Here is a 13,220-nt window from a genome sequence, read left to right on the forward strand (position 1 = left end):
TGAAGTCAAGGTCAAGGACTACTTGCAGTAGCAACAGAAGAGAATTTCCTGTTTCATAATGGATTCAGGCATTCAGTGGTGGTGGCAAATTTTGGCATCATTTTGGAAACTGGTTATACTAGGGAAGCTGTCCTAGCAGCCCAGTTGCTTAGAGCATGCTCCTAATAAAGTCATGGGTTCTCATCTCTCATGGACCAACAGTGTTGTTATTCCATGTCCAAAGACGTTGCCCTGGAATCCGAGCCAATTATCCAAAATACATGCTTCTAGTCTCAAAGATAACTGAGTGAGAAAGTATAGACGAGTCAGCAGAGGCAATATAGTACAGTGGGAAGGAATGAGGTTGCCTGCAGTTTCAACTGCATCACCTACTAAGAGTTTGATTTTAGACAAGTTGCTTAAGCAACCCATAAAACAGGGATAATCACAATCTTACATCCTAGGGTAATTATGAAAAATAAGTGGCATAATGCATATAACATTCTTAGCACAGATTTCTCAACACTTCTTGGTTATTATTATTTTGTTATATATTATTATTGGCATAAATCCATTTGTAGGAAAGGTCCAACATACGTAAACTAAAGTGAGTCACTAATATGATCTTCCAAAATAAAGGGCAGCATATTACCATATTCCCAAATAGTGGGTCTTGATTTTTAGAGCAGTGGTCTGTTCCTCAAGAATTCCCTGAGGTACCAGGAAAGGATGATGGTTTTATTCTGGGAGTTACAAGCCACAAGCCAGGAGCTAGTGCTAAGGGTGCAAGTTTGGGCTAGTCTGGCACTGATCAACTGCCTTCTTTTCATGATCTTACAAGGGTGAATTGTAATGGCAAGTGTCATATGCATTTTTTGAATATTGTATATTAAAATGCTATATAAAGCTAGGCCCTGATTCTCACTGAGAGAACTTAAGTTTACGAGTCACACTTTCTATAAGCACTATGACAATTTTTATATAAGCATCTCCAAGCCTGCAGCTACACTCTAACAAATTCCACATGAATGGATCTTTCTCTATTCCTGGTGGATCAGCTTTCACTGAAGATACTGTGACTTAGTGGTTATAAAACATTTTTGTAAACATCAAATTTTTCATTTCCCTCAAAGCTAGGTTTTTGAAAAACCCTACACAAATACATCAGGATATATTTCCACAGGGCCAGGAAAGTTCTTTTAGAAGATTTAGTTCAGTGAAAACGTCACTTCAGACTGACCACATACTAGGAGTAAAACTGACAACTCACATCACTGATGATGTCCCTGGAGGCCTTGGCTGCCACGATCGGAATGGCATCACTTCGCAAGTCATAGCCTTTCTTCTTTGCTTCTTCGTTGGCGAGTTTATACCGACTCTAAATTTGGGCAAAAAAAAAAATCAGTTGCATGTTGACATTCACATCCAAAAACGACATAGGACTAAAATAATTCACCAAGTTCTACACGGGTAGGTGCCTGTAATAATCTCACTTTTGAGAGTTCTAAGCTCTCTGCGGTTTTGGCTGAAGTTGAGACTTAAACAGGATACCTATATGGAACATGGCACCTTTGTTTTTTTATTTTAAAACTTATGTTACATTAGCCATATACAGACATTATTCATGGTTTTAAAACTTTTAGTTATAACAATGAATCAGTTTTGGAAAGAAGTGGAAAAATTAAGCTGAGACTCATGGGTGGCAAAATGTGGGCAGGAGGGAAACTCATTTGATCCTCATTTATTCTGCACCGACTCTGTGCCATGACTGTGCTTGGTACTTGGGAAACAAAGAGGAATATGAGGCCTCTCCCATCTTCAAGGTTTCTGGGAGAACTGATGGAAAGACTGATAACCTGAGGAACAAGCTGCCAAAAAGTCAGACCATGAAAGGTGCTTTAACCATATTATTAAGAACGAGCTCCACGGGACTTCCCTGGTGACGCGGGGGTGGACAAGACTCCGCGGTCCCAATGCAGGGGGCCTGGGTTTGATTCCTGGTCAGAGAACTAGATCCCACATGCATGGTGCAACTAAGAGTTTGCATGCCACAGCTGGGGCGCCTGCATGCTGCAACTAAGAAGCCAGAGAGCTGCAACTAAGGAGCCCTGGGGCCGCAGCTGGGGAGCCTGACTGCCGCAACTAAGGAGCCCACGAGCCACGGCTGGGGAGCCTACCTGTCACAACTAACACCCCACGCAACCAAATAAATACATAAATAATATTAAAAAAAAGATTGAACATTAAAAAAAAAAAAGAACGAGCTCTAGGAAGGAGCAATTTATTCTGAATTGAAAATCAGGAAGTTTCCTCAGAGGGCATGACCTTGGCATTGGACCCTGAGTGATAAATATGGTTTCAATAGACTGAGATGGTGGTCAGGGGCAGAGGAACTTCCATGAATCAAAGTACAGGGGAGTGAATGTGCAGGGGCATCAAGCGGGGGCGGGGGGCGCAGTGCCCGGGGAAGTGGCAGGACAGGACTGAAAAGAATTGGGAGTCGGGCTATGAAGGCCTGGTGCTAAGATAACTTTGTCCTTAATCCTATAGGAAAAGGGAAACCAACAACAATCTTTGAGGAAGAGTGACATCATCAAATTTGCATGGTATCTTCCTATCCTAAATGAGAAAGAAACACAATAGAATTGAACTAAGCTGATAGAGAAAAGTCAGAGAAAGCAGACCAGGCAGGTTAGGCAATCAGTTCAGGCATTCTTCCTGGGCCTCTTCAAACCAAGGGCAACATACAACATCTCTGAGCTTTTGCAGCAAAGACAGAGTTGACAGTTCCAGAAAGGCTGAGTGGCTAGTTACAGGGACCCTTTGTCCCTTAAAATATCTGCTCATATAGCACACGCTTTCCTGTAACACTATGGGACCTATAGTGCAGGTTTAGCTGAAAATTCACTTATTTTTGATTTGAGAGTGGGACTTGACAATTTTAGTTTGGGGTGACAATTAAGAGCTAGTTATATAAGCTTTAAAATTATAGTTTGCACCCCTGAAAAATAAAATGACTTAAGGTGGTGGCTAATCAATTTAAATTCTCTCAGTTATATTCTGCAGAAGAGTAACACGCTATTGATTTATGCTGTCAAAGAAACAATATTTTCCTTGCTGGTAGCACAAAGCTGGAAGAAATAACTAATACATCATCGGACAGAGTCTTAGAGTCACAAAAATCTCCACAGGCTTAAACCAATAGGCTCATTCTAAGAAAAAAATGCAGAGAGATAAATGTCAATCTTTGAACTGAGATCTAAGTTGCCAAATGTATAAATACAAGGTAGAGGAAACCTAGTTTAAGCCCATGTAAGTTGTCTTAGGGTTTTGGCTGACCCCAACTCCCACGCACACCAGCAGTGACATAGCCCCAAGGAGCCCCAAGGCACAGAGTGCAGAAATGGAGGGAAGAGGAAATGCAATGTCGACTGTAATCTACACTAGTCATTCCTCACTCACAGGATTTTGTTTGGTTCTGAGAGTCACATTCTAGCAGGGATGTCATGTGAGGAATGCCCAGGAGCTTGGGATGTTTGGATTAGAAAGAGAACCTGGGGTGAAGTGGCAGCGGAGGCACACAGCGCTTATGGAGTCGGCACAGTTTGGTTCTGCATGGTCTTAGAGGATTATGTGGGTCTACAGAGAGAAACCATTGACCCAATACATGAGAAGCATCTTCTAAAGGAACTTTCCAGAACAAATAGGTTGATTTATGAGATAAGCACCTCGTCACTGAGAACACTTAAGCAAAGGCAGGATGACGACTTATTGGGCGGGGACTCCTGCACTAGAGGAGACTGACCTCTCAGCCTAAACATCTGTGCTTCTGATATGGGGGCACACGGCTCTATGCTCACAGAAAGTGAATAGGAAATGGGCTTGCTAATATATTTATACATTGACAGATCCTCTCTGTCTGTGTCTGTCTGTCTCTTGGTGTTATTTGATTGTACTGTGATTTTAATCCTTGACTTAAAGCTTGTACATTAAAAATCTTAAATTTTGACCCTATAGTACAATTTAGGAAAAATAAGTCATATGTGGAAAATACATTTAGCACAGCTATGTATTTAGCATAAGGAGGAGATAAACGTATTTTGGTCCATTGCTAATTTCTTAAATTAATAAAGGAGGAAGGTCTAATTAATCTTCTGGTTACTGCTTAAATCATTCGTTCTTATAATGTGCACTTCCGAAATGATAATATGTGTTACTTGAAGACTGATGTTTAGGTAAGTGAGAAATGAAAGAGTTGGTATTCACACGGAGCAAGAAAAGACATTCTTTACAAAGTTGTCATTTAGTATTACATCACCATGGAATGGATTAATTGAAATATGAAACGCCATGCAAATGTCATAGAATTAGCATCTGCTCCCACCTCACTGTAGTTGATTTTGTTAATTCTCGCCTGCGTAATTTCTGGTGTGTCTGCTGTGATGTGGACCTGGGTCTTGTCTTTGTCCCAGGCTTCCGTATATAAACGCTAGCAAGGAGAACATAAAATGTCATCAGGAAAAAACTTCAGTGTATTGTTAATCGAAACTTCAAGGCCACAAGAACTTTATAAAGAGAAATAACAGAAGGTTACGTATTTTATACACATTATGTATTTTACACGTATCTTCAAGTAAAGTAACCAGTTCATAGTAGAACAGGTATGTATGAGTGCCTTCTGATACTCTGAATTGTATGTTAACAAAAGGAAATTTAGAGTATCTTTTATGCAGAGATGATTTTCCATAAAAATGTACCGTTTTATCAAAACCATGAAATAACTACTGAAGTAAATGTTAAAATATAAATGACATCGACATTAGGTAGACAGATGTGGATAGATATAGAGAGATAGACAGACAGATATCTTTTGTTGCTCACTGCTCTATGTCTTTCTTCTCCTGATCATGCTTCTTTTCCTTTGGTTTAGCTTTAGGAGTCCTACCTTGGTTCTCTGAACTCGGAAGGCTCACCTTGTTCATAGTGATGGCGTTGTTCTTGGCCAACACTTGTTCCGGAGAATCAGTCACACTGGTAAACCTGAATTGGTCTGGAGGCTGGCGATAGATTTTATCACTCAAAATTTCAGTTGCCCTTTTGCATTTTTCCACATCCAAAGAGCCAATGGGAACCCAGCCGATGCCTCTCAGCCACTGGAGATCTGACTTGTACATATTCTGTTGATACAAATAGCCAATAAATATTTATCTCTGGCTTGGGAAAACATTTTCATCAAAAGGATATGAAATAAGGTAAGAACACTCCTGAAAACATAGTTTGGTGGACAGGCAGGGTATCAGACAATATTCCTTTTCGGTCTGGAGGGTTTGACATTTAACACTCACAGGAAAAGAAGAAATGTTATGCCCCACTTGCAGGGACTGGTGAGTTTGGTGCCACTTATCCAAGGGGTGTTAATTCACTGATTTCCCATCTTTGCACGTCACTATGATCCTCAGTACTCACGTCGCTCTGGAGGTCGTAGGCCCGCCGAGCGTGCATGACGTCAGTCTCGTCGGGCAGGCACGTCCACTGGTGCAGGTAGTTCTTGTAGTCTATGTCACTGACCAAGGTCTGGCACTTCTTGGCCAGCACCACCCCCAGCATGTCCACTGGGCTGCTGAACTTGGTCTTCCACTTCTCAAAGTCCTTCTTGTACTCCCTGTCACTCTGGATCTTGGCCACATGCATGGACCACATCATCTTGGGGTCGTCACGTATCGCTCGGGCACCAATGTGGTGGCCAAGCTGCTTGCGAAAACCTTCCTTGTACTTGTACTAAAGGAAAAAAAAAGAAACCATGTCTTATTCTTTTTGAGATTAACTTATATTACTATCTTTGTGGCAAATTAAAGAGAACATTAATTCCAAATATCACCAAGGGTAGAGAGCCACAGATTTAAGGTTTTTTTGATAGGAAAGATTAAAGGCTAAATCCTACAAAATTCCATACATAATAAATGCATCCTTGAATTTATCCTCATCCCACACTGCGTCCCTGGGATCATTTCACTATGTTTTAATTTGTTACTTGGAGGACTCTGTTCAATTTAAAATTAAATTGAGACTGCTTTGAAGTGAAAATTGCAATCCAATCAATATAAACAAGGGATAAAGTCTTACTTCGCTGGCAATTTCTCGGGATGCTTTTGCTGCTTTGAGTGATATGGCATCAACGGGAAGATCGTAACCTTTTTTCTTCAGCTCCTCATAACCCATTCGGTAGTGTTTCTGTTAAGAGATGAAAATCACTTTGAAAAAAGCTATTTTCCATAAACATCTGCATCATAATGAATCCAAAGTGCTAAATATTTTAAGAGCTCATGAGGATAGTACAATATATGCTCTAGAATACTCAAATGTAATTGGAAATTATGCTCATTGATTGCTGATGATCCTGTTTTAAACTTGAAAGCTCTTCAATTACTTAGATCAATAAAATTAAATGTCAGCTCTTCCCAAATATTTATGAGAATGAGACAGACAGAAGTAAATTGGTAGAGAAATGAAATGAAATTATCATTTAGGTGCTGTTTTCCAATTAACTTTGAATGTTTCATTAGAAGTTTTTGTTAGAAAAGAGCAATGCCTTTTTAAAAAAAATTAATTTAATTTAATTTATTTATTTTTGGCTGTGTTGGATCTTCATTGCCGCGCACGGACTTTCTCTAGTTGCAGCGAGCGGGGGCTACTCTTCGTTGCGGTGCGTGGGCTTCTCATTGTGGTGGCTTCTCTTGTTGCGGAGCATGGGCTCTAGGCGCATGGGCTTCAGTAATTGTGGCACGCGGGCACAGTAGTTGTGGCTCACGGGCTCTAGAGCGCAGGCTTGGTAGTTGTGGCGCACGGGCTCAGTTGCTCCGTGGCATGTGGGATCCTTCCGGACCAGGGCTTGAATCCATGTCCCCAGCATTAGCAGGTGGATTCCCAACCACTGCACCACCAGGGAAGCCCAAGAGCAATGCCTTTTCCCATCTAACACCTCTAGTGGGGGAAAATCACACCTAACGGACTATGTAGCTAACACATTGTGAAACAGAGTCTATTTCACAATACAGGGCTGTCCAAAAGTAGGATACACATTTTTAGGTAAGAAACAAAAGTCCTTCATAATTTTTAAAATGTAAGATTTTTTGAGGAAAGTTTAAATATTGAATTTAAAAAGCTTAAGTGAAATAATGTGCTTCTTCAGATTTGTTACATAATTAAATAATTGAGAATCTAATTTAATGCATTTCATTTAGAAACCAGATTGTTTAAAGTGCCTATTGATTTTGGACTTGTTTTTATATTTTAGTCCTTTGTGTCATTACTCCAGAACATTATTTAAGCTAAAGTGTTTGTATTAGAATTTAGAACTTGTCTTTAAAATATTAATTTTTACATCCATAATTTTCAGGAGATTATGCCATGATGACAATAAAAATAAAAATGAAATTATCCTGCATGAGTTTTTTGTGTGTGTGCCTGAGTTTTTTTGTGTGTGTGCAACAGTTTTTTATGCTCACTCATTTAAATTTTATTGAATTTCATGTATATCAGGCACTATACTAGCTAAGCACTGCAGATCAAATATGAATTGTCCCTGCTCCCAAGAAGTTCTTATCCACATAGGGAAGAGTTATACAAACCATTACATTATGACAACATGTGTAATAATGGACTATAATGAACAGAGAGCACATCCCTCCAACTCTATCTGACATAGGGAGTGCCAATTATTTGGATGTTCAGGCTTAAAACCACTAAATGAGGACTCTAAGTCACTTGTAGTTTGTTAATTAAAATGATTCAAGTATTCAAAATAAATTCCAAATAAATTCACTGCCTTAGGCGCAATTAAAATGAGCTTTCTGGGGACTTCCCTAGTGGCGCAGTGGTTGGGACTCCACGCTCCTAATGCAGGGGGCCCGGGTTCGATCCCTGGTCGGGGAACTAGATCCCACATGCATGCCGCAACTAAGAGTTCACATGCCACAACTAAGGAGCCCGTGTGCGGCAACTAAGGAGCCCGCCTGCTGCAACTAAGACCCAGTGCAACCAAATAAAAATAAATAAATAAATAAATATTTTAAAAAATAAAAATAAAATGAGCTTTCTGAAAACACATGCTGAATTTGGAAACTTACATCACTTGTATTGATTAAGTTTGCTTTAGCCAGAATAATGCCAGGTGTATCAGGCATGATGTGGATTTGAGTCTTGTCCTTGTCCCAAGCTTCTCTATAAAGTCTCTAAAATGAGAAATAAGTGTTTCTCAGTGGTGCTGTAAGATTAGTGAGTGACATAGTTAACTTCAAACAGTATTACTGATTCATCTAAATTAAGCATTACAAGAGCATAAGCAGATAACATAAGCAGAAAATATAGTATTTTTTGATTCATCTGAGACATAACTGCCTTCAAAAATATAGATTATGGATTACCTTTTCAAAGTTACAACTAACCTGCCTGTAAGAAATCAACCCAAGTATTTAAAGCCTTTGCCAACATCATCAAATGGAGTAGCAGTTCTCCACCTGTTGGATTGTGAAGGTCTCCCTCAGTGTTTAACTGGGGGACAGCCCTTATCTTCTGAAAAGATGACATATTCAGGGTATGTCTATATATTAGGGAGTCTCATTTCTTATGTGGTTTATTATATAGTTATAACTCATAATTATTTGGGAGGATTAGGATTCCCCCAAAGGATTTTGTATGAGATTTATCAAAGCCTCTTGTATGTCCCGGGATCATCATCCATCTTTCTTCAACAGAAGACAGAGGGACCCAAACAAAAATCTCATTGATTTATTAAAACTAGGGGGTGAAAGTCTGATGAAAAACTGTGTTTACATTGTCAGAGAATCTTCCCACAAGATACTTATCAATTACAAAGGACAAAATAGTAACCAGACAGTGGAGAAAGCTGGCGACACCATTTCACCCAAGTAATCAAAGTTAAAATGATCAGTAATGGGACAGATTGATATTATGTGCCTATATGGGGGAGGATGCAACATGTGCTATCCTGCCAAAAACACAAAACCTGAATCTAATCATGAGGAAACACTAGACAAACGCAAATCTAGGGAGGTTCTACAAAACAACTGGCCTGTGCTCTTCACAAATGTCAAGGACTTGGAAGACAAAGAAGTGAGGAACCAGTTCAGATTAAAGGAGACTAAAGACATGACAAGTAAATTCAACGTGTGGTCTTGGATTGGATCCTGGATCAGAAAAGATTTTTTACTTTCTATAAAGGACACCTGTGGTAAAATTGAGTAAATTCTGTAGACTAGTGTTATTTCAACACTACTTTCCTGATTTTGATCATTGCACTGTGGTTATCTAAGAGAATGTTCTTATTTTCAGGAAATACACATTTAGGGATAGAGCGGCATCAGGAAGCAACTTATACACATACACACACACACACACACACACACACACACACACACAGAGCAAAGAGAAAGAGGTGGGAGGGGGAGAAAGAGAAAAAGGCAAAAGTGACAAAATGCTAATAATTGCAGAATCTGGGTGAAAAGATATATGTATGTATAAAGATGCACATACATGAATTATTTGTACTATTTTCAACTTTTCTGTATACCTGAAATTATTTCAATATAAAAAGATTTTAAAGTCTCATTGGTTCCTTGGACTTATCAATTTCCCTTTGAGGTGTGCAGTGTGGGGTGTGAGGGGTTGGCACTTTTCTCCTTCCTAAACATGCTTACTATGGTCCATGTAACCCAGAGGAGCCAATTAAGACATTCAGGACTACAACAAACCAAGGCTTGTGAATTTCCATATACCTTTATCCTGGTTCTGGACTAACCTTTCTGATTAAGAAAGATCAGAGTTTCTCAACCTCAGCACTATTGGTGTTGTATACGGGATGATTCTTTGTTGTGAGGGAACTGTCCTGACTTCTATCCACTAGATGCCAGTAGCATGCCACCCTCAAGTTATGACAAGGTCTCTGTGTGCTGCCAAATGTCCCCTGTGAGACAAAATTGTCCCTGGTTGGGAACCACCAGATAAAGAGATAACTATATACTCTTTATGACATTTCCACTGTGCCTGTGTAAGGTACTCAGAATATCTCCCTCTCATATACTCTATCCCAACAAAATCTGGGTCTTTAATGCACTCAAGTTTCAAAGAAAAAAAATACGTTCAGTAGTTTTTTCTTTATGATTTGGATAAATAAATAAGCAAGCAAGATTTGGGTGACAAAATTTATACTAACCCATTTTTACATGATCCAGTGTAGGGTAACTGATAATTCAAATGAAGTAACCAAATAAAAAAAACATTATGCTGTGTGATGCGATGCTGTGCTGTTCTACTAATTTATTAAGCAAATACTATTGAGCACCTACCAGGTATCAGGCACTATAATTTCTTTTATTTATTTCTGAAGAGTTACTCACATCACTCCTATTTCTGGCATTTGTCTTTGCCAGAACTATGTCCAGGGCATCAGGAATGCTGGTGAACTTGTTTCTGTCTGGAGGCTGGCGATATTTCTTCTCACTGATGATGTTTGAAACCCGTTTGTTCTTTTCTGCCTCCAAAGAACCCAGGGGACTCCATCCTATGCCTCTCAGCCACTCAAGGTCAGACTTATACAAATTCTGTGAAAATACAAAGCAAGTCATCAAAATTCCATCCTCATCTGGACCCTTGACTCAAGTGATTCTATGCATTACAAACAGATGCATTTTAGATATTCAATAATAATTTATCTATCTAGTTTCAGTCTGTCTACGATTAAATGGCTACTCCTATGAGATATGAAGTACTACATAAACTATGAGATTTAGTAGAAACTGACCTCACTCTGTAGTTCATAAGCCTTTTTAGCTTGAACAACGTCACTCTGGTCGGGCAGGCAGGTCCACTGGTGCAGGTAATTCTTGTAGTCTATGTCACTGACCAAAGTCTGGCACTTCTTGGCCAGCACCACTCCCAACATGTCCACTGGGCTGCTGAACTTGGTCTTCCACTTCTCAAAGTCCTTCTTGTATTCCCTTTCACTCTGCATTTTGGCTACGTTCATGGACAACACAAGCTTTGGATCATCTTGCAGACTCCGGAATCCAATATGGTGGCCGACTTGCTTGCGGTAGCCTTGTTTATATTTAAACTGAAATCGGAGAAAACAGTTCTCTTATTAACATAAACACAGGGCAAGTTAAACTCAGTTTGCTTTGTTTGCATGTTTGTTTTCCAAAACTGAGAATTTCATTTAACTTAATAAGAAATGTGAAAACTTAGGTGGAAGCTTCCAAAAAAACATAATGTAGCTGAGTATCAGGACAGGTTATGATGAGAAATTAAATTCAACTAGAGGTAGAAATATATATTGGGATGTGCTAGACATTGTGTATGCTGACTCTAGGGTAGCATTTGATAAAGCTCTTGTGATATCCTTATGGGAATGATGGAAAAGTATGGCTGAATGGCAAAAAAAAAAAAAAATTGGGAAGATTCAGGACTTGATGAACAGGACTAATAGTGTAGATCAATTTATTAATAAGCAGCAGGGTTTTTTAGTGGTTTGCCATATAATTATGTCACATAAACTTGGCTTGTTCGGGATCCATATCTTCATGCACATAAAAACAGCTAAACATGTTAAATTAGAAACAAAATTCCACAAGATCTCAACATATTGCCAAGATAGGTCAAAACGAACTACATAAATGTAAGAAATTAGTAGTGAAATCTAGTATTTAGATTCAATTGGGAAAAACTGCATTATTGTTGGATGACAATGACAAGAGGGATAATAATAATGAGAGGAATAATAGCATTTACTTGATACCAGATGCTGAACATACATTACACTTCACAGAAGTAGGTTCTACTTTCTCTTGACACCCAGCTTCATGGTTATGTCTACTAAAAATACTCAAGAGTTTACGTGGATTATAAGCTCAATGTGGGCAATCTGACAAAGTTGCTTTTAAAAAAGTAGATTTTTGTAAGAGATTCTGTAGGAGTACAGATAAAGGCAAATCAGAAGCTCATTTGCTTGGCCTGACCTGAAACAGGAAAACAACACCGAGTTTTGAGGCACTCTATTTTGAGAGGGGTTTTGAAAAAATAGAATAAATCACAACTGGAATGATCAGAGGATTGAAGGACCTATAAAGCTAAAACCAAAGGAGAATAAGTAAGAAACTTGAAATGTTTGAAAGGGTATCAGGTGAAAGAGGAAATATGCTACTTTTGTGGTGTTCTAAAACACAGACCTAGGGCTGATCAGTAACATGTTCGAAATAAGGAAATAGATAACGTCAATTAGAGATGGTCCAGCAAGGAAACAACCTGCCCTTAAGGACACAAAAATTCTTATATTTGTCAGTATCCAGTGACCAGTTGGAATGGAGAGAAGGTAGGATGCTGAGTGGGAGATTAGATTAAATAACCTTTAAGTTATCTTCTAACTCTAAATTCTATGATTCTAACTTATTAAATCGAGTACTCATAAAAAATAGCTCTACTCTCCTTAGATTGTATAGATACAAGAACCATTTGAAACTGAGAGGAGATACAATCTCTACAATGGTGGGAAATTCATTTATAGGTAATTTAATTTTAGGGTAAGATTTCGAAAGTTTCTAACAGATTTACGTGAAAAGAAATTAGGTACTATCAAATATTATGTTGTTAGGAAAGTATTGACACAATTTCATTTCCTAAACTATCTTTACCTCTTGGGGAGCACTAACATTAAATGAAAATGAGTTTACTTTCTGGGGACCGTTCAAGCATCACTACTGCTTTAGGTTCATTACCACATCTATTCATTTTAATGAAGTATTGACCTGCAAGCTGGAGGGTGGGTAATAACACGCCATCTAATTAATTCTCAACACTTCTGGAGTGCCACAGATTAACTGAATTAGAGACAAACTTCCCTTATATTCTTAGAATTTATTGTCAGATTCTGTCTTTATTTTTTTTTTAATCTTTTTAATATTGGAGTATAGCTCATTAAGAATGTTGATAGTTTCAGGTGCACAGCGAAGCGACTCATCCATACATAAATATGTATCCATTCTTGCCCAGACTGCACTCCCATCCAGGCTACCACATAACATTGAGCAGAGTTCCCTGTGCTAAACAGTAGGTCCTTGTTGGTTATCCATTTTAAAAACAGCAGTCTGTACATGTCAATCCCAAACTCCCTAACTATCCCTTCCCTCCCCCTTTCCCCCCAGTAACCATAAGTTCATTCTCTAAGTCTG

The 13,220-nt window shown here is 38.8% G+C and overlaps 1 protein-coding gene across 23 annotated transcripts in view; it reads right to left on the bottom strand.

Moving 5' to 3' along the window:
• Positions 1-13,220, bottom strand: part of NEB (nebulin) — a 215,554-nt gene that overhangs the window by 131,570 nt on the left and 70,764 nt on the right. For all 23 annotated transcript variants that reach the window (XM_057551795.1, XM_057551792.1, XM_057551794.1 and 20 more), the window contains exons 45-52: positions 10,799-11,110; positions 10,395-10,598; positions 8,106-8,210; positions 6,103-6,210; positions 5,446-5,757; positions 4,953-5,156; positions 4,364-4,468; positions 1,250-1,357 (exon numbers count right to left, since the gene is read on the bottom strand). In XM_057551795.1, the coding sequence (XP_057407778.1) occupies positions 1,250-1,357; positions 4,364-4,468; positions 4,953-5,156; positions 5,446-5,757; positions 6,103-6,210; positions 8,106-8,210; positions 10,395-10,598; positions 10,799-11,110 (1,458 nt within the window). The remainder of the gene's footprint in view (positions 1-1,249; positions 1,358-4,363; positions 4,469-4,952; positions 5,157-5,445; positions 5,758-6,102; positions 6,211-8,105; positions 8,211-10,394; positions 10,599-10,798; positions 11,111-13,220) is intronic.

Source organism: Balaenoptera acutorostrata, chromosome 8 (genome assembly GCF_949987535.1).
Source record: "Balaenoptera acutorostrata chromosome 8, mBalAcu1.1, whole genome shotgun sequence".
NCBI lineage: Eukaryota > Metazoa > Chordata > Mammalia > Artiodactyla > Balaenopteridae > Balaenoptera > Balaenoptera acutorostrata.